At 42.7% G+C, this 22,425-nt stretch overlaps 1 protein-coding gene across 3 annotated transcripts in view; it reads right to left on the bottom strand.

Annotated features, from left to right (window-relative positions):
* Positions 1-22,425, bottom strand: part of CSMD3 (CUB and Sushi multiple domains 3) — a 1,183,531-nt gene that overhangs the window by 120,708 nt on the left and 1,040,398 nt on the right. For all 3 annotated transcript variants that reach the window (XM_075920204.1, XM_075920205.1, XM_075920206.1), the window contains 3 exons: positions 16,449-16,634; positions 14,568-14,762; positions 11,975-12,148 (listed from right to left, as the gene is read on the bottom strand). In XM_075920204.1, the coding sequence (XP_075776319.1) occupies positions 11,975-12,148; positions 14,568-14,762; positions 16,449-16,634 (555 nt within the window). The remainder of the gene's footprint in view (positions 1-11,974; positions 12,149-14,567; positions 14,763-16,448; positions 16,635-22,425) is intronic.

Raw genomic sequence — 22,425 nt, 5'->3', positions numbered from 1 at the left:
ATAGATGGTTGGGCACAGGGGGTGAGGGCTGGGGTGGTTCTTACCTTAGGGATTCTCTCTAGAAACAGTGAAATGTCCCTCCCTCTGCTACTAGCTCTGTGCACAGCCTCTGCCCATAGATATGGCCTCCCTCTCCCAAAAGCTACCATTGACTATGGTTCCCAGCTAATGGGAGTTTGGAGCTAGCACCTGGGCGGAGGTAGTAACTGACTTAAGGAAGGGATATGATATTGCTTCTGTGGATCCAGACACGGATCCTGACAACCTTGCCAATCCCCCCTTTCCCACTTCCCAGCACCAAGGTGGGATCCAGGTTGAGTTTTAATGCTTTGCTCCTCAGCCCTCCACCCCCTGTATCCACAGTACACCCTGGGCTACGTGCCCACAGAATTTAGTCAGAGATCTTCATTACAAGTCATGAATAGGTCACAGGCCTTTAATTATTTGTAATGCCCTTTACCTGTCTAAAAAAATCTATAAATAAAACATAGCCTTTTTGATGGCTTGTATTTTTAAAAAAATATTATTATCTCCCCCACAAGTTAAAAAGGTAATCATTTTCTCAGATAATGCTAAAACTCATCTTCACTTAAAACACATGAAAAAAATGCATTCTTCAGCTTTTAAAGACTTGGTTATTTTTTGCTAGTAAACTATGGTTTAACAGAAATTAAAAAATTATATTTTCTTAGAATTTGCTGATACTAGTGAATTTTATCTTCATTGGCTACAGAAATAAGTATTTGAAATAGACATAGAAGGGAAAATCATTTTTGTTGCCATGGATTCATTTTTGTTTTTGCCAGTTGATTATCTCTACCTCACTTTACTAGGATTCATTATTCAAAAAGAGGAATATATAGTTCTACTCAGAGATGTAGCCAATGATTTTAGTTTGGTGTTCAGTTATTGTGTGATATTATGATTAACATGTTATACAATCAGTGTATGTTAAATAAAGTGATAGATAGATAGATAGATAGATAGATAGATAGATAGATAGATAGATAGATAGATAGATAGATAGATAGATAGATAGATAATACACATTTTAAAGAAGTATGGATGAAATTATTTAAAGTAAAAAATTATATGCATTTAAATGAACATCACTTTTTTTTTTACTTTTATATTACTCATGATCAAATACTGTGTTTGAAAATTATTTTTAAATGATTTGATGTCCTTCACCTATAGATATTGCTTTATCTCCATAACTACAGAGAATACCAGTGGCAGAAAAAGGTCTTAAGGAGTTAAATAAACTGAAATACAGCAATCATTTCCTCCATAAAAAATTTTACTTTATTCCATAAGAAACAAATACAACTAATTATTTCATTCTCCTGGTTATAAACAGCATATTCGATAGAAACATCTCTTTCTAATACTTCTAAATGTGTCTCCAATATTAATCATAGAGCTTTTCCCCCACATAATATGATTTCACTTTTTCGGTATTGAAGGAATCCAGTAAAATAGTGAGAGGCACTCTAAACTGCTAGATACAGTGGTCACAGTTTTATCCCTGTCACTTTAGCAATTTGAAGCGTGTTTTTCATATTTTATTAACATAAAACTTGCAAAACATTTCTTTTATTACAGAGACCTTCATACTAGAATTGCTTGAGGTACTTTTCTAAATATTTTGGAGCACTGTTCTTAAAAGTGCTCTTTTATGCCACCCACGTTAAGCCAGACTCACTTATCCCTCCTTACTGAATAATTTAAATTTAACACTGCAAAAGAAAAAAAAGAATGTTTGTGAGCAAACATACTAATTAACAAAGTGAATTTCCAACACACAAAACACGAGTTTATCCACCTTCCATAAAACAAACAAACAAACAAATAAATAAATTTCAAAGAGGAAACTGATCTGGTACTTATTTATAATACTAGAATCATTTCCCATGACCTAATAATGTTTTATGAAAAAACTAACAAATGCCACTAACTCTTCAATTCTGCCCCAGCTCCCTAAAGTTTTCCCCTAGCTTTTCCTCAAGAAAAACACTATTATTCCCCTCTCCCCCTCCCCCCCCCCCAATCCAGTGGCTTGATTACTTGATCACAGGTTAGGGAACCAGATAAGCATGGGCTCAAATCCACCCATATTCAGCAAGCCATGTGCATAAGCTATATTAGCTTCCATGGAAGCTTTGCTGAATAGGAATGTTATACTGAATTGGTAAACAACCACCAATCTGATCTGGCAATGATTTGGCACAAGTTTAAAGCACTATGCAGAAGGCCATGCAATGGATAAATTAGTCCAACCTTTCTTTCTCCCTTCTTTCCATATTCCCAACACAGTCATTTCTGTCTCCACCTCAACCAGTTTACTCACTCACCTCTTTCCCTTCCACAGTGTATTAGCCACTCCCTCTTGCTTTCCCTCCCACTACGTTCTCAATTTCACAAAGTTTAAGTCCAAGTCTTCTAAAATATCTACTAGTTGGATCTTCTCTGTATTACAGACAACTAAATGTCACTCCTCTGTATCAGGAGTGGGTACCTTCTGAGGCACCAACAGAATGCAGCTCATAAGAATTTAGTTGCTGCTGGGTAGCCAGATGGTTTGTTTACCTCACGTTGATGGAGTGAGTCGGTGCTGTGAGGTGGTCCACTTGCAGCTCCCAGTAGCTGCAGTTCACCATTCCTGGCCAATGGGAGCTGCAGGAAGCAGTGTAGGTAGGGCCACTGCTTTCTGCAGCTTCCTTTGGCTGGGAAGGGTGAACCACAATCACAGGGAACTGTGGGTCTCTGTGCCTGAACATGTGCAGGTAAACAAACTAGCAGGAACCCTGATGGACCCTGTGTGGCTCATAGGCTGGAGGTTCCCTAGCCGTGCCCTACATTGAGCTCAATGCCTTTAGTGAACTAAAACATTTCAATGCACAGGAGATGAAGCTGTTGCATGTCACAGTCAACCAACATACACAAAAGCCTATGCAAATGAAGCGTGGATTAGCATATTGCCATGCTTCATTTGAAAATTTAATTAGGGGCCGTTTTTGCGCTAGAGGCTTTTGCGCAAAAAGGAGTTCTGTAGATGGCTCCTTTTTTGCGCAAAATCCCCCTCTTGTGCAAGAGATGTTCTTCCTGAAAAAATGAGGAAGAATGGCTCTTGAGCAAGAGGGGGGTTTTGCGCAAAAAGGAGACGTCTACACAGCTCCTTTTTGAGCAAAAGCCTCTTGCGCAAAAATGGCCCCTAATTAATTATGCAAATGAAAGTGTGACAATATGCTAATCCATACTTCATTTGCATAGGCTTTTGCGCTAGAGAGGTACAGTGTAGCTGTAGCCTAGGAAAGAAGATTCTCTGTACCACCTCACAGCACTGACTCACTCCATCAAATGTTCCATTTCTGGCTGTGTAAAACCTCTGGGCTACGTCTACACTGGCCACAATTTCCGGAAAAGGGATGCAAATCAGGTAAGTCAGGATAGGGAAATCCGCGGGGGATTTAAATATCCCCCGCGGATTTAAATAAACATGTCCGCCGCTTTTTTTCCGGCTTGGGGAAAAGCCGGAAAAAAAGCATCTAGATTGGCGCGATCCTCCGGAATAAAGCCCTTTTCCGGAAGATCTCTTATTCTTATTGAAAAGTCCACTTCACTATTTATTTTTCTCTTTTTGATCAACTCACGTTTCTGTCTTTCTACTATGTTCTGTCTTGTTTTGCCCATATCCATGACCATATTTGTACTCTTGGCCAACCTTCCCTTTATCTTTGTCTCTCTTTTTGCCTTCTGCCTATTCTGGAACTGTCATAGCTCACAGTTTATTTCCCTTTATTTTTTCCATACTTCCTAGAATTGACTATTTTCCCACCTTAATTAATCAAATCTCTGTCCTTCAATCAACTCTCAGCATTACAATGTCATCAATCAACACTAATGCAAATATAGAAGCTTGATAGGAAACCAACTTATCACAGGCTTTCAAAACAAACAAGTTTTCTCCCAAATAGATGCAATGGAAAAAAGCAGACAGCAGGGCCACTGCTCTTATAACAAAGTTGAGTGAATGTTACTTGTCTTCATTTTATATATTTCTCTTATCATCAGATTCTGTTACTATTGGCATATTTTACAGCCAGGGGGAGAAACATTTTTTGGGTCAGTGGCCACACACAAGTGAAGAGCAGAGCAAAACAAACAAACAAACAAACAAACAAACAAACAAACAAACAAACCATACAACCCTCACTGATGTGGTCTCCCGCTGAGAAGGAGAAAGACACTCCTCATATTTCCCTCCCACACCAGAGCCTAGAGGGGCCCAGCCTGGTAGATTTTGTGTGCTCTAGCTCTGCAGTAGGGCAGCAGGGGGGCAGGAGATACAGCAAGGGAGAGGGTTGAGCCTTGGGGACCAGATCCAGACAAGCCAGGGGCCACATCCACCTCTTGAGCCTGAGGTTCCCCACCCCTGCTTTACAATAACATTATACCCAGCCTGACATTTTTATCAGTAAAATTTTGTCCCTCCTCCTCTGAAAAAGTACCATTGACATAATCAAATTTTTGAAAATATATATTTCAGAACATATTCTGCTGCTCATGTTACTCTGACTCAGCTATTTTTCAATTATTCTGTTTTGACACTGTTCTTTTCATATCCTTGTCAATAATGTGCATTAAAGTTTTGTCACTCTACAATAAGAAAGACAGGCTGCACCTCCCAAATCTAGGATTTTCACATCCAGCAACATCCATGGCCTGGAATAACAAGGGGTGTTCCTAGATGAGAGAGTCCTGGGGCACCAGAGGCAGCAGCTGGGATTCTGGTGCAGTCCCATGAGTCTGCTAGCAGCAGGGCCACAGCAGCCTAGGCCCTGGGCAAAGTGCAGTTGGGACTGTCTGCCTCCCAGTAGTGGGGCCGGGACCATAGCAGCCTAAGAGGGGAAGCCTGGCCTAGCCACATCAGCCTGAGAGGCAGCAGGGCTGCAGCAGCCCAAGAAGCAGTGGCAGCAAGATTGAGACTGCCTGCTGCCCTGCAGTGGGGCCAGGGCTGCAGCCATAGCAGCCCAAGAGGAGAAACCAGCCATGGCAGCCTAGCAGAATCAGTGTGGCCATGTGCCATCTGACAGCAGGATTGGGGCTGTGGCAGCTCAATCAGGCAACATGCCATTCGGCAGTGGGGCTGGGACTGGCTTGCAGACAGCTCAACTGGGCTGAAGAAAACAGCAGCGGGGAGTGGCAGCAAGCTGAGGGGTTGGTGTCAGTGGACCACCCATTGTCTGAAAAATTCCCTCATCTAGGACCGGTCAGGTCCCAAGGGTGCCTGACAAGAAAGGTCCAACCTGTACAACTCAGAGAAAAAAGTGTTACTGCATATTTTGCATATTTCATATAAGATTAATCACCTCCATTATCCTTTTCAAGTTTTCATTACAGATTGCACAACCTGTTAATATGTTCAAGCTCATTATTAGTTATCTCCTATGTTTCTACAGGCAAAAATTAACAAAAATAATTAAAATGGGACTTGAAATTCTTATTACTTCACTTGGCAAGAAATTGTTTTCCTTCAATTGATTAAAAAAGAATCTGTTTATGGTACTCTGCAAAAATAATAGCCCAAGCTTTTCTAAGAAGTTAGCATTTTTTAGATTAATGATTTGCTCATAATAAAAAAATGTTAGCATTTCTCCAAATCTATAATTGCTGTGACCTTCGCAAACATGTAGGTAATTGTGGAAGAAAAGTTCAGTAGATTTTGAATCTATACATGGTATGGTTATGTATGACTTTTAGTTTTTAAATATTCTGCTTTATCTCATCTTTTAACAAACATTCATTAAAAAACTGAACCTCTTTCTTCTCTGTCAAGCAGTTCACATGTTAAATTGAAGGGGAAACATAAATAAAAATAACACATTCCCACCACTATGAGTCAGCAAAAAATCTACTAAAGATTTATGGATAAATAGGTAACTCGTTTTCTCATCCATTAATCATTTGAAGCGTAGAGCTGAAGACTGATACGGGAAGAAAATCGGAGCTACAGAAACACAGCTAAGTCAAATAAAAAATAAAACAGTATACAAATATATCAGCAAACTAGATAAAATCAGTTCCTCTAATAGTATGCTGGACCAGACCATTAGGGTACGTCTAGATTACATGCCTCTAGGCATGTAAAATAGGTTACCTGACATACTCAATGAAGTGGGGATTTAAATATCCCTGGCTTCATTAAAATAAAAATGGCTACCATGCTGTGCCAGCTCAGCTGATCGTCAGCACAGCGCGTGAATCAAGACGTGGATCAGTCGACAAGGGAAACCTTTGTCGACCACTCCCTTATTCCTTGTGAAATGAGGTTTACAGGAGCAGTCGACAAAGGCGTCCCTTGTCGACCGATCTGCATCTTGACTCACATGCTGTGCTGACGATCAGCTGAGCTGGCACAGTGCGGCGGCCATTTTTATTTTAATGAAGCTAAGGATATTTAAATGTCGGGTAGCCTATTTACATGTCTCTGTCGGCAGAGGCATGTAATCTAAACGTACTCTTACTTATTACTTTGGGATATGTCTACACTAGCCCCCTAGTTCGAACTAGGGAGGCTAATGTAGGCATTCGAAGTTGCAAATGAAGCCCGGGATTTAATATCCTGGGCTTTATTTTCATGTTCCCATCTGGTTGCCATTTTTAAATTCCACTAGTCCGAAGTAACTGCCCGCGGCTACATGAAACGGTAATTCGAACTAAGTCATTCCATGAGGTGTAACTTTGAATGCCTACATTAGCCTCCCTAGTTTGAACTAGGAGGCTAGTGTAGACATGCCCTTGGATACTACAAGAATAATATATGACAATGAGACTGTAATGCTACATTGAAAAATAAAAACGCTATCACATACTTTGACCTAGGGTTGTCAAACCATTAGGATTGCACTGGAGTCTTGTGGAATTGGCATCAATCACCTTGTGACTATTGAATGCAATCCTGGCGATTTTAATAGAATATTTTAAGAAAAGGACATTTTGTCATTTGGGGGATAAAGTCTCCCAGAATAGTTTCAGTCAGAGATGGGAAAAGAGTTACTCACCTTGTGCAGTAAAGAGAGTTCTCTGAGATGTGTGTTCCACTTTGGCTGCTGGTATGTCCTCGCACTGGCAATCAGAGATCTTTTCTAGCAGTGCTCTGCTGTGCCACGCATGCGCAGTAGTGTCCTTTCATGCCATTAATGTCTGTTGATTGCATTCACAGCACAGTGCCTACACTCCTTCTCTTACCTTGGATATAACCCCAAAGAGGCTCCAAAGTAGAGGTGGAAAGAGGGTAGTGGAGCACCCATGGGGACCCACATATTGAAGAATTCTCATTACTGTACAAGATGAGTAACTCTCTTTTTCTTCGAGTGCTGTCCCCATGGGTACACACTTTAGGTATTTGAAGAGCAGTGTCCATCTTGTGGAGGCAGGTTTTGGAGCTGTGGCTCAGAGACAGTGGAAAGAACAGCGTGTCCCACGGATGGATTTGAGATTATATCAGTTGTTAGAAAGTCAGATTTTCATGATTATCTTATGTATCAAGGGTTGAGTTGTGAATGCATACAGGACTGGGGCTTCCTATTTGAGGAGAAATGTGTCCCTTACAGATCCCTTCTCCATGCCTGCCCTGGAGCAAAACTGATAGCATTTGCGGTTGGACCAGGTGTGATGACTTGGATGTCGAATTGACCCTACTTGGAGAACACTTCTTCGAGAGCTTCTTGTGTCCAGTTCCCACTCATGTTAGTCTGAAAATAGTTGGCTTAGCTTGTCTTCCATAACACTGAGAGCTCCCAGTAGGTAGGTCGCTGTAGGGATAATCTTGGTGCCATATGCACTAGTTCCAAAGTTTCATCACCTTAGAATTGAACCGTGCTCCTCCCTGATGGTTGATGTAATACATGCATGATGTATTGTCTGTTAGTACGTGCATAACCTTGGGTTTTGATGTGTGGGAGAAAATGAAAGCATGCACACTGTACTGCTCTTAACTTTAGGAGGTTGATGTGATATCTGGTTTCTTGGTAAAACTATTTGCCCTGAGCAGTGTGGGAGTCCAGGTATGCTTCCCAACTAGGAGGGAGGCATCTGTACTTATAGTAATCATCAAGGAAGGTTATTGAAATGGGATGACTTCTAGCATGTTGTGCTACTATGTCCATTTCACTCAGTGGAGTGAGGCAAGGATGTGGTATGGTAGGCTGACTGTTTTGTGTAAGAAGTCCTTGAAAGGGATGTAAACAGTTGCCAGCCATGCTTGGAGAAACCTCATATGGAGTCTGGCTAGTCTCACAACATACATTGTGGCTGCCACATGGCCAAGTATTTTGAGACAGCTGTGTCTGTTGTAAATGGTGAAGCTTGTACTGTGTTTATGAGGGTTGTGAGTGACTCAGACCTGTGCTTGGGCAGTGTTGCTCTGGCTGTGATGGAGTGTAGTTGAGCTCCTATAAATTCAAGGGTTGCAAAGCGGATTTTTGATATGTGATATGGAATTCGAGGCTGAGTACTAGAGCGATGGTTGTTTTGACCATCTTGTGAACCATATAGGATATGCCTTTGATAAGGAAGTCATCTAAGTAGCAAAAGATTATCACTCCTGTGCAGCAAAGGTATGCCACTACTACCACTAGGGTACTGAAGATAACTCTCGGTGCTGTTGATAAGCCAAATGGGAGAACCTGGTATTGGTAATGGTTGGTGCCTACCATAAAATATAGGAAACGTCTGCATTCTGGATGAATGGTTATGTGAAAGTAAACTTCTTGGAGGTTGAGGGATGAGAATCAATCTCCACAGTCTAACACTGGTAGGAAGACTGCTAACGTGACCATTTTGAACCTTTGATTCATTGCACACTTATTGAGTATTCTGAGATCTAGTATGGGCGTCCTTCTGCATGAGGAAGTAGTTTGAATAGAATCCTCTTCCTTGAGAGGTCAAAGGGCCTGGTTCTATGGCCCCGATTTGTAGCAGATATTGAACTTCTAGTTGTAGCAAGTTCTCATGAGAAGGGTCCCTGAAGAGGGAGAAAAGGTTGGTGGCAGGAATGCACATAAAAGGCGTGGAATAACCCAACCTGATGATCTCTAGAACCTACCAGTTGGATGTTATCTCGGTCCAACATTGGAAAAAGGACTGTAGCTGGTGGGTAAATTGAAGATTGGATGGCTTGTAGAAGTTGGTATAGTGGAGATGTTATTCAAGCCCTCGACCAAACCTTCAAATTTGCTGCTTGGATGTGGAAGGTTGGTTCATGGTAGGTTGTTGTTGATGCTGTGGTCTGTGCTTTTGTTGTCTCTGTCTTCATCTAAAATTACAGGCTCTGTGCGATTGTCTGTATGACTCCCGTGGTATTGAGTATGAGTTGTATCTCTGATGCTTGTTAGGTGGAATATACATCCCTAATGTTCTGAGGGTGGTACGTGAGTCCTTCATAGTGTGTAAAACCTGATCTGTTTTAGTAGCAAACAGGTGAGACTTGTTGAATGGGAGATCTTCTACTTTTAGTTGGAGTTTCTTTGGAGTACCCGAGGCTTGAAGCCACGAGGCCCTGTGCATTATGATTGCTGTAACAGAGCTATGTGCTGCAGCATCTACCATGTCCGGGGCTGCTTGGAGTTCCATGTGGGTGATATTGGGGTCCTCCTGCATTATAGATTGAAACTGGGGACATTTTTGCTCTGGGAGGAACTGCATATGGTACTGAAGCTTTGAGTAGTTAGTCTGATCATAATCCACCAGGAATGCTCAATAAATAGCCACCCGAAGTTGTAAGGTAGCTGAAGAATAAACCTTCCTGCCAAATATGTTGAGCCACTTATGGTCCTTGTCGTGGAGAATGGACTGGAATTGCAGATATTTGGGTCTGTGATATACAGCATCCACCAACAAGGAATTTGGACGCAGATGTGAGAAGATAAAGTCCATACCCTTGGTAGAGACAAAATATTTTCTATTGGCCCTTTTGTTTGTGGATGTAACTGAGACGGTTGTCTGCTGAATAGTGTCAGCTGGATCAAGTATGGCTTCATCCATGGGGAGAGCTATCTTAGACAATGTGGACAGTTGTAAAATGCACAGAAGCCCATGTTGTTTCTTCTGTGCTTCTTGGAGATCTCTCTCCTGTGCATTGGCCACATGTTTGAATAACACCTGGAACTGCTTTAAGTCATCTGTAGAAGTTGGAGTTGAAGGGATGATTGCTTCATGAAGGAATGAAGATGAGTTGTGAGGAAGAGATCTATCATCCTCCTCAGACATAGGCTCCTCCTTTTCCAACAGTGGCTGTTCTGGGGAGATGTGCTTGGTGTCATAAGTCTGGCATGCAGTAGATTTGGCAGGTCTTTTCATGGGAGTTGAGGTTGCAGTGTGGTGACTCCTGTAAGCTGACTGGGTATCCCATGGGGGCCATTGACTCAGATATGGAGGCAATAGATATAGCCAGTGATGGCCCAACTAGCACAAATTGGGAGGCACATGGATGGACCGGGATGAGCACAACTCCCAGGGACAACGTCTTTGTGTTAGGGAGGAGTGCTGGGAGGAGAGTCTATTTTGTGCTCTTGTATCTGCCTAAATAAATGATATTGACAGTGCTGGGGATCCGGGGGAATAGATTGAGTGGGGGTTGATGCCAGTAAATGCACTGCCAACTGCACATCCACCTGGGTTTGTTCAATCAGTGCTGAGGTGTGCCTCAGTGCACTTCTGTGTGGTAACATTTTAGTAGGTGCCACAGGCAGTGCCATCAGCGTTAGAGTGTAGTATGTTGGCACAGTTACACTTTGGCTCTGCCTTCAGTGCCAATTTTGATGTAGTCTTCAGTGTGGTGTCAGGCAACAGCACCATCGATGCCAATGTCGATGTCAGAGCTGAGCACTTGTCAGTTCTGAATGTACACATTTGTGTGGTGTGCTACATTTTGCCGGTACAGTGCAGAGTTGCTGGGCTTATTGGCAGTGCAGGCTTTGGAAGAGCTTGGTGTGGGGGAAAGATATCTGGACAGAGATGTCCTGGCCTTTGCCTTTGCCTTGCCTGAAGAAGAGGATGGATGCTTCTTCTCTGAAGTTGAAGTTTTTCCCTCTCTTTGGACTTCACTGAGGAGGGAGAGTCCTCTTGAGTTGGTTAAAGGGTGTTTTCATTCAAAAAAGTCTTCAGCTGATTTGCTCAGTTACATCTTGCCTGCACTGTGAGACTGGAACAGTGTGGGCACTTCCAAGAGAGATGACCTTCTCCCAAGCATTTTATACAGGAGGAGTGACCAGCCGAGGCAGGCTTTGTGTCTCTTCATGAGTCACACCTCTTGAATTCTGGTGAACCAAGCATATTGAAGTGGAGAGAGAATGGTGGAAACAATTTTTTAAGTTTTTTTTTTTAAAGAAGAACAGGGAAGAAAGGTCCAAAAACTTGGAAAAGGGTGAAAACTGAGGAAATTCTCAAACTGTTTTGTTGTTTTATGTCAAAAGAGGGAGCTCTGACTGCTGCTGAGGAGAGTAGAGAAGGAACCGAGACATGCAATCAACGGACATTAATGGCGCAAAGGGACACTACTGTGAATGCGCAGCATGGCAGGGTGCTGCTAGAAAAAATATCTGATCTCTGGTGTGAAGCTGAACCAGCACCTCAAGTGGAGCACTTCAGGGGAAAGCACCCAAAAAAGAACTCTATTTTGACCTTCACTGAAAAGAAAATGTTCATTTGATGCCATCTTTATAAAGTCAAAATAATAATAATTCCTGCCATGAGGAAGTACTGGACTTGATGACCTCTTGAGGTCCCTTCCAGTTCTAGTATTCTATGATAATCAAGAACAAAACATGCAAACTCATAAACCACTGAAATGGGGCTTTGAAATTATTCTACTACGTACAGAAGAGGCCTTTTTTTTTTACTTAGCTTCTGTGCTGATGCTTGCTAAAGAAAGTTTGCAAAAGAATACCAGCCAATATTACAATTTCCATACCTAAGCATCTGGTTTCAGTTCCACTCCAGAGTCCAGAAGATAAACATTCCCGTACAGTAGAGCCAACTAGCATGAATCCGGAATCACAAGTAAATATAGCTGTAGATCCATATGTGATTTGAGTTCCAATCTTATTCCCATTGGGAGGTACAGGAAGTTCTCCACAAGAAATAACTTTAAGAGAAAAGATACACCTTTTGTATTGAGCATCACACCAAAAATATTTAACACACATTTTGACTCATTAAAATAAACATTGGACAGTAGTCTATTCTGATCTGTGGGAAAAATGGTTACTGAAATCTGTGTGTAAAATAAAGCATATAAAATATCTTATACTTTCACTGTATATTATTTAAAAACTGATAGGAATATTTTAATTAACAAAAATATTGATATTTAATTACTTAGTTTTTGTGAATGAAATATACATGTTTCTATGCTCCCTTTGTTATTGCTCTTGCAAAACAGTATATTTAACTTTCTTTGAACAGAGTTTATTTTATTTAACTTGTATCTCATGCATCATTTTATAGCACATGCCTTAGCATTTATAAAATACAGATTCTCAGTACCGGATTAACTATCTTCAATTAAACCATTATTTAAGTCACAATCCAGAGAATGTTCTAATTTACAAGAAGATTATTTTATTTTTAATAAAATAAAATAAATAGAAATGATGTCATTAGGAAACTTAATTTCATTTCTATCTCTAGAGGTACAGAGGCCTTAGCACAATACAGGAGGATGTGATTTTGCTGTTGATAGCACTGTAGGTAGCACTCCAAAGTGATGATGAATTAGTACTTTCTCTTTGGAAGAGTCAAAGCAAGAATTACATACAATATTTCAACACAGACATGGCATTTGGGAAGGGAAAAAACTCTCCACAAAAAGTTTGACTTTTCTAAGAACATGAAAATAATTGTAATTATTTATTTTCAAGGGAGTTAAATATCTTAGATCAGTGTTCCTTAAACTGTGTTCCGTGGTACACCGGCGTGCTGTGAGGCAGTCGGAGGTTGCTGCAGAGAACAACAGAATTCAAAATGGTTGCCCTTAAAGGGGCAGTTATTTTTTTTTCTCAATAATTTTCCCCTGATCCTTTTTCCCCCTGACCCCCCCCCTTTTTTTTTGCTCAACAAAAGGGTGTTCCTTGGTGTTCCTCATAAAAAAAAATTATTGTTTCATGTTCCTTGGTCTTAAAAAGTTTAAGAAACACTGTCTTAGATTGTATTTTGGAGTCCTTTATCTATTATTAGTTGTAGCTATGTTCCTTTCCATATAGTATTACTATAAATATTGTACATTGGCTAATCTGTAAATTTTGTTACAGTTTTATACATATATACAGCATGAACATTAATGTTAACACTCTTCTAAGTGGCAGTTATGTGGTGCTTTAGAAAGGAAAACACTGAAATACTGGTTGTGTAGTCCCTAGATAATAATATAAGTTCAAATCTTTCAAATACAAGGGCAAAAAGCACCTATTTAAAAATGACCTGATTCCCATAGGTGCCTATTTTTAGCCACACAAAACTAAATGTTTTAACTTCCTTTTTTAAAAGTACCTGTCTCCATTATACTTCCTCCATTATTCTTCCTGTTCACTGCTTCTTTCTCTTAATGCCAGGTGATGCCATTAGTATACTAGTTAGTGTTGGAGATGATACAGACCCTTGCCACCACAAGAAAGCTCCTGAAGAAAAATCCCTTCTCTTTTGTCCCAAATTATTGTGAAAGTTGTACCATGCTCCCAGTGCACCCAGTCAGCTATTTACATACTTTTGGGGTCACTTATACAACTCTTGGCTCTAGGAGAAGAGAGTCCCTACTCTTCACTAAGTACAGAAGGCTGTTGTAAGGGGGGAGAATCTTTGGGCTCTGTACCTATGTTGGTGTAGCCCAAGGTCCAGTGTGTTTCAGCAGCAGCCCAGGGAACTACAAGCTGTGAACTACAAACTGTGGCATGTTGAGAGAACTTCCTGGTTCCTGTCAGGGAGTGCCCTCTGCCCCCAGCAAGGTCTCAGCAAGGACTGTGCTAGAAGCAGCACACAGGCTACATTCTGAGAGAAGGGGCTGCTGAACTGTTTTCCTGTTCTATATTTTTTTACAGGTAGGGCCTGAAAGGGCTATAGAGCACCCTGAGAGGAGTTTAAGTGACACAAAGGGAGAACCTGGACTTGGTTATTGTGGGATTTAGTTACTGTGGGAGTTGGAACATGTTGTAAGGGGGTTGCATGCTGAGAGGAGGGGCTGCTAAACTGTTTTCCTGTTCTATGTGCTTTTGCAGAATAAAGCCTGTTCCTGGTGGTTTGTCTGAGTGGGTCTGGTCTGAGGTACACGTGCGCGCATGCACACACACACACACACACACACACACAAAATACACAACGCAGAGCACCCGAAGCAGCCTCAGGCCTAGCCTCCCACAGTGGTGTAAGAAGTCACAAGGCTTCCCCTATGTTGAATAACCTCACATTGGGTTAGCCAACAGGAGGGGATACACTTCTAACAGACACCTCCAGAGGACATTTGGTTGTGCATAACCCTATTACCATAAAGTTTACATACAACGTATACTCACTTTGGCAGTAAGGCCTCTCATTTCTCCAACTCCATGTTCCATTAGCAAGACACTCAATGGATGCTGGTCCTAAACCATAATAGCCTGGATCACAGCTAAAAACAACTTTTGTTTTGTACTCATAATGTGAGCCATTCACTATTCGCCATCTTCCATGTTCCAGGGTAAAGGAATTGATGCTTGGACATGTAACAACTGAACAAAACAACAGAGAATGCCATGAGACCAATATTTCTGGCTCAGGAAGTACAGGTTAAAAAGCATATGAAAGAGAGAATATTTGCTCTTATGAATTCAGTGTTACATTTTAGTCATAGCTTTTTATTTGGAGTCCATGTCCGATTTTATAACAGGCCTAGGGCTGAGCAGTAATACTTCTGTCCATGGTCATAAGTACATTGGATCTTTCTTGGTTAAAGAAACATTATCTCTGCTTTGTATCCAATGTTTTTTTTCTCCACAAGAAATACGAGTTTTCACCACCTTCCTAACCTCCTGCCTTAGGCTCAGTATGAAAAGGAAGCATCTCATTCACTCCATGCTCCATAGAGTTTTGCACACTAGATCCACAAGATTCACAAGAACACTCTTGCTGTTGCTCACCTTTAGCCTCCCATGCTGCTTGTGTAAGGGACAAAGATATCAGGAAAGGCCCTTAAATTCATCCTGCTGGGTAAATGTGTGTATCTCCAGAGGCAACCATCTTTTCCCCTCTTTCCAAAACTCAATAGGATGGGGAATGATTCACAAATGGATGGATACCTGACCTGTATGCTGACATTCTGTTTCATCATGGTGGCCTCTTTGGATTTTCATAGCTACATTGTAGCCAGAAAGACATCCACTTGTCCCTGGGGACTTACATGGCTATTTTCTCCTCTTTGTCATCTCCTGGAGTCTAGGTGGTGTGGAATCATTATCATGTGGGGACGGAGTTGTAATCTGCATTTGGTGCTATGCAACTGTCCCAGAGGACCAGACAAAAAGTGATCAGGAGGGTCTTAAACAGGGATGGACAATAATTTTTGATGGGAGCTGTGGGGTACAGAAGGGGGCAGAGTGGGTTGAGTTGTGACCTAGGGCAGGAGGGGTTTGTGACTCGGAATAGAGGATTGGGGTGCAGGATCTGGGAGGAGGTATGGGTGTAAGAATGGGAATGCAGGTTGGTTAGAGCTGTGACCTGGGACAGGAGGGGGCTGTGACCTGGGATAGGGAATTGGGGTGCAGGAAGGGATGCAGGGCCTGAGAAGAGGTATGGGTTCAGAAAATTTGGGCTGTGACCTGAGAGCAGGGGGGTAGGAAGGGGTTGAGGCAGGAGAACGGGTGGGGTGCCAAGATGCCAGATGCAGGCTCTGGCTGGGAGGATCTTACTTTAAGTGGCTCCCAGCCAGCCGCTCAGCATAAGCCTTGAGCAGGGTCCCTGCCTCCTGCATCTCTGCACACTACTCAAAGCAATTGGCTGTGGGGGCCATGTGCTTCCTGTGTGCACATGCCCCTTGAGCAGGGAGGGACCCTCCCCACACTACCTGCACCACAAGCACACCCCAAGCAGCTTCCATTGGCTGGTTTCCATGGGCTGTGCTTTGCCCAGCCCTAGTCAAAGATCTGCTTAAGACTCTGTGGCTTTAGCTGCAGAAGCCAGGAATGCCAAGGATTTGGACCTGAGTTATTAACTTTAATGCATTCTATAATGTATTTGTTTTCCAACTGTTACAGATGGTTGCAATAAATATATCTGATCAAAACAAGTTTAATATACTCAAATGGCTCATTGTATTAATTAGCCAAAACCAGAAGTCAAATAATTTAAAATGGAGCTTCTTGACTAATGAAAATAAAATACAGGAAAGTTCTTAGAGAGAATTTCTCAGTGCTACTTACCTACACAGCGAGGTGTTTTATTATGATTGCTCCATGTACCATCTGGCTGGCAGACTGCAGTAGTAAGCTCCTTGGATGATAGTCTATACCCATCATTGCAAAAGTAAGTAACACGGGTGCCGACCAAGTAATCTGTAGTTAAGATTCCACCATTTAATGGTGCTTTAGGGATTCCACAGGATATTGCTGAATTAAAAGGAACACAAACAACATGTTACTTCCTTCTTTGAGATAGGTTATACCTTGTTTGAAATGCTTTATGTATCATACCACAACATTCATATGAAGAGGAATTAGTAATTTATTACTGGTTGGAGCTCCCTGGTCAAGTACCTTCGAGATTGCCCAGATCTGAACCCAGGGAGTTTGCCTGATCAGGGAAGGTCAGTGCCAGTCCATCTGCTGCCAGCCTCTGGGCTCCATTCCCAGGGGACTGCTGCCTCCCTGGCCCCTGGTGATGTGGCTCCTCAGTGCCCGATCCTACTCCATGCTGACGGCCTCTGCTCGCAGCCACTAGGCTCCTGGCTGCTGAGGTCGCTGACACGGGGTGCCATTGTCTGACACTTACTGCTTGGTTGCCTGCTGCCAGGCTCCTCAACACTGGCCCCTGATCCCAGCCCTGGCTAGGCTCTGTTCCTGAGTATTGGCCCCGGGTGGGCTTTGCTTCTGGCTGCCTGCTCTCCTGCTGGGCTCCACGCCCAGCCAGCAGGCCTCCTGCCACTGGACTCCAGGCTCTCTGCCTCTGGGATCCCCAGTAACCCCTGCTCCTGACTGCCAGTGTCCGCTTTTGGGCTGGGATCTGCTCTGGGCCATCGGGCGCCCTGCCATGGGACTCTGGATTTCCAGCAACCAGGGCTCTGATGCAGGAGCATATGTGGTCCTGATCTGCCAATTTTTCTCCCCAAGTGCTCTAGCCCCGGAGAACCCATAAGATCCCCAGATGTTGCCAAACCAGAGAATCCCAAGCTACAGAGGATTCAACCGGTAGCAAAAACAAATTTATTTGGGCATAAGCTGTCGTGGGTTGGAAACCACTTTGTCAGATGCATCAATGGGTTCTAGCCATGCCCAAATAAATGTGTTAGTTTTTAGGATGGCACAGGACTCCTCACTGGTTTTGCTGAAAGATAGTAACATGACTCTGTAATTTATAAGTGTGTATTTTAAGATCACACAGATTTAATGGACTCTACATTTTTACAAAAGAACTAACCCTTGGGAGGTTTATGACTCATTAATCTGTCCTTCAGTAATCCTAAAGCTATCCTTTCAGATTGCAGAGAATGATGAATACGGTCCTACCAAATTCATGGCCATGAAAAACACATCACATACCATGAAATCTGGTCTATTGTTTTTACCCTATACTATACTGAATTCACAGGAGAGACTGCTGTTTTACAAATAGGGGGTCTTACCCAAAAACAGAGTTATAGGGCATCACAAGTTATTGTGTGTGTGTGGGGAGGCGGGTGTATTTTTGCAGGGAGATCATAGCTGTTCCTCTTTGGCCACCCAGCTCTAAAGGCAGCATGGAAGTAAGGATAGCAATACTCTATCACCCTTACTTCTGAGCTGTGGCCTTCTGAGTTGGGAGGTCAGAGAAGCATGGCTTCTGACGGATGGCCCAGCTCTGAAGGCAGCAGCACAGAACCATACCATCCTTACTTCTGCACTGCTGCTGTCAGCACCTCTGCTTTCAGAGCTGGGATTCTGGTCATCAGCTACTGCTCTCCAGCTGCCCAGCTCAATGGCGGTGCTGTCACCAGCAGCAGTGCAAATGTAATGCAACAACACTGTAACTCTCTCCCAACCCCCACTGCCAGAGTAACCTTGAACCCTCCAACTCCTTTTTGGGTCTGGACCCTTGAGTTAGAACACAGTGAAATTTCAGATGTAAATAGCTGAAATTGTGGGATTTATGATTTTTAAAATCATATGACCATGAAATTGATCAAAGTTGACCGTGAATTTGGTTAAGCCCTAATGATGAATAACAATGCATAGGGAAAAGCAGAATAACATGAGTAGCATAGTTCTATGGATAGAATACTAGGCTGAGACTCTAGAGATCTGGCCCTTTAACAGGCTTTTACACTGTTATGCTGTGTGACCTGGAGCAAGACACTTCCAGTAAACCAAAGATCCTCATAGAGTGAGGTGCATTTTCACTCATGGGCCATAGAGTAAAGTTTGAGGGACACAGCCAGAACTTGGGCCAACCCCCAATGGAGCTAGGGGGAGAACATCACATACTAGCTCCACTCCTGACCCTGGCTGCTGGCCCCACTCCCAGTCCCAGTACTCTTATCCACATCTTCCCCCCAAGAGCCACAACTCACTCCCAGTACTGGATCAGGGCAGAGGGAAGAGACGGATAAAGAGGGACACAGGGTAAAATGCAGTAAAACTTTCTATATTGTAGTTTTTCCACTTCTTGCTTTTTATAAGTTACTTTAAAATCAACAGATGACACGTGTTGCATATATATTAAGTACTGTAAAAACACCTGGGGTTAGATAGAAACCATTTCTGATTTTTTTCTTTACTTCAGCAACCTCCATATGACAGGGAGTTTGAATTCAGGTGTTACTATACAGGCAGTCCCCGGGTTACGTACAAGATAGGGACTGTAGGTTTGTTCTTATGTAGAATTTGTATGTAAGTCGGAACTGGCATCCAGATTCAGCCGCTGTTGAAACTGACCAGCGGCTGACTACAGGAAGCACGAGGAAGAGCTGCTCTGCCCCGGGCTTCCTGGAATCAGCTGCTAATCAGTTTCAACAGCGGCTGAATCTGGACGCCTGGGACAGAGCAGCTGGGGCGCTGCCGGGTAGGTCCCCGCAGCGCTGAAGAGCGGCGCTGCGGGACCAACCCGGCAGCGTCCCAGCTGCTCTACCCCAGGCGTCGGCGAGAAAAGCCTGGTCTGCTGGGGGTGTGCACTAGCTGCGCCCCCCCCCCCAGCAGACCAGGGAGACGCGGAGCAAAGCTGCAGAGGACGCAGGCGGCGGGACCGCAGCGCGTCTCGGCAGTCCCGCCGTCCATGTCCTCCGTGGCTTTGCTCCGCATCTCCCTGGTCTGCTGGGGTGGTGCCCCCAGCAGACCAGGGAGACGCGGAGCAGCTTTTCTCGCCACGGAGGACACGTGAGGCAGGACCGCCCACGTCCTCTGCGGCGAGAAAAGCCTGGTCTGCTGGGGGGGGTGCACTAGCTGCGCCCCCCCCCCCAGCAGACCAGGGAGACACGGGCAGCGGGACCGCCGAGACGTGCCATGGTCCTGCCGCCTGCGTCCTCCGCTGCTTTGCTCCACGGCTTTGCTCCCAGCAGACCAGGGAGACGCGTAGCAGCTTTTCTCGCCGTGGAGGACGCGGGCGGCAGGACTGCGGCGCATCTGGGCGGTCCTGCCGCCCACGTCCTCCGCGGCGAGAAAAGCCCTGTTTGTATGTAGGGATCTGACATAAGTCAGATCCACGTAACTCGGGGACTGCCTGTACTTTTATTAATCCTTTTTCACATTTGGCATATCTGATTTCTTTATAAAATTGCATCCTTTTCATTGCATTTGTCCAGCTGCACAAGTAATGTATAGTCACAAATGCTTTATAAAGCCTAACATCTGAGAGTCTATTTGATAATTTCAGTGATCATAAATGAGTTGTAAGATTATATTTATTGGATTAAAATATATAAAACAAAAGTATACGTGGTCAACATGGTGTCATCCGGGTTGAGTGTTGCAGAAAGTAGTGGATACATTCCTGGTTTTGTAACTCACATTTGCTGCATGGGGGAAAAATGCCAAACTAGCTTAATTACAGGCATCAGCAATCTCCTTGAGTGAGCTTTTTAACTATGCCTGTTTTCTCTTTTGTACAGTAGTATTTTAAAGATGAAATACTCCCTCTGTTTGTTGAAGAAGCATTACATTTTTACCTAACATATTCTGTCATTTCCATATGCATTATATGAGATCAGTCATAAAGGAAATTCTGTGTCTCTCATTGACTCTGTTAACATGAGCTGACCAAACTGTCGTAAGTGGTTTATACTAAATACTGAATCATAAGCTTAAAAGATAGGGGCGACCCAGAGGAGAAAACTAGAGATCAAACAGTGAATTAAGGAGAACTGATGGGAGAAGGCTTAGAAGCAGAAAAGAGGATGAAAGAAAAAGCATACAAAATGCAGAGGATAGCAGAAATTACCCAACCACAGACATTTAGAGTAAAGATGTACATTTGTAGCACTGAGCTTTGTGGTGCGGTGATTTTCATGTTTAAATATGTTATTTCATAGTGTTAAATGCAAAACATTAGATCAGGAAATATGTTTACTTGATTTGTATATATTCTGATTTAATGGTGTCTGATTGAAACACTATTTGCTAAAGAAAATATTTTCTTTAGATTCTACATTTATTTAGAATCTTGTACATTATTTATGCATGCTTTCTTTCAACAGGAAACAGTATAAATTAGAGCAGTGATAGGAATAAAATTATGAATAAACAAAGACTCACATGTAATATGAGATCCATGAAAATAATATCTGGTCTATCACTTTTTAAGCATTCAGTGAACATAAATCTTGTGTGTGTGAAAATGGAAATCTTTGTCCATAAAAAAACCAACCCCACAATGCAATCTGTCTTTGAGTCTCAAAAGGCTAATTCCTATCTTCAGAGTTTTAATAAGTGTTGTCATACACTGATGTTGATGTAGTTGTTTCCCCTTGAAATAACCTCATCAATTTAATGCACAAAGTTATGGTAGAACTATATTTACTGAAACTGTAACAGAGGGGTAGCCGTGTTAGTCCGATCTTGGTAAAACAAACAAAAAAAAAACCCAGGCATGTAGCACTTTAAAGACAAACAAGATAGTTTATTAGGTGATGAGCTTTCGTTGGGCAGACCCACTTCTTCAGATCATATTCTGAAAGTGAATTGGCATGACATTATATAACAGAGGGATACAATGAAAAAAGCAAAAAAAAATTACAAACAGGCAAATCAGCTATATAGAACAGAAGGTGGGGGTGAGGGGGGGGAGTGACAAGGAAAGAGGAAATTGCTTAATGTAAGAGTCAAGTAAGTGGCTAATCTGGGGTCACTACGAATATCAAAAGGTGGGGAGGCTGTCTTTGTAATGTGTAAGATAATTATCATCTTGATTAAGGTCCATTTGCAAACTGTTGAATTTTAGCATAAATAAAAGTTCTGAGGGGTCTCCCTCTTTAATCTGATGTTAAAGTCTCTTTGTTGCAAGACACATGTCAGGTTTTTAAGGGAATGGCCAATTTGATTGAAATGCTTCCTGACAGGTTTGATCCTATAACTGACATGGTTAGGTCCAGTGATGGTGTCTCCAGAGTAAATATGTGGAGAAAGCTGGCAATGGGATTTGTTGCAGGTTAAAAAAAAAAAAAAAAAAAAAAAAAAAAAACAGATTTAAAGGGCCAGACAAATACCCAGTAACCAGCTACTTCTAGATAGGCCCTAGAAAATCAACAATAGAACACCACTTGTCATCACCTACAGCCCCCAACTCAAACCCCTCCAAAACATTATCAATAATCTACATCCTATACTAGAACATGATGCTACACTCCGAGAGGCTCTGAGTGACAGAGCTGTACTCTCCTAGGGTATGTGTACACTACAGCACTAATTCGAACTAACTTAATTAGAATTAGTTAATTCGAACTAAGCTAATTCGAACTAGTGCATCTAGACCTAAAATCTAATTCAAATTAGCGTTTTGCTAATTCAAACTAGCATGTCCACATTGAGTGGACCCTGAACCGAAGTTAAGGTTGGCTGGAACAGGTGCTGGCAGGGCATCAGGTTAGGACTTAGAGCGTGGAGCTGCTGTCTCAGGCTAGCCAAGGGCTGTGCTTAAAGGGACCCAACCCCCACCCCGGACAGACAGTTCTCAGGGTTCCCCGCTTTCTTGTCTAACTCGATGAGGGACAGCAAA

Source organism: Pelodiscus sinensis, chromosome 2 (assembly GCF_049634645.1).
Source record: "Pelodiscus sinensis isolate JC-2024 chromosome 2, ASM4963464v1, whole genome shotgun sequence".
In the NCBI taxonomy this organism is placed as follows: domain Eukaryota; kingdom Metazoa; phylum Chordata; order Testudines; family Trionychidae; genus Pelodiscus; species Pelodiscus sinensis.
This window is presented reverse-complemented; position numbering and strand designations above follow the sequence as displayed.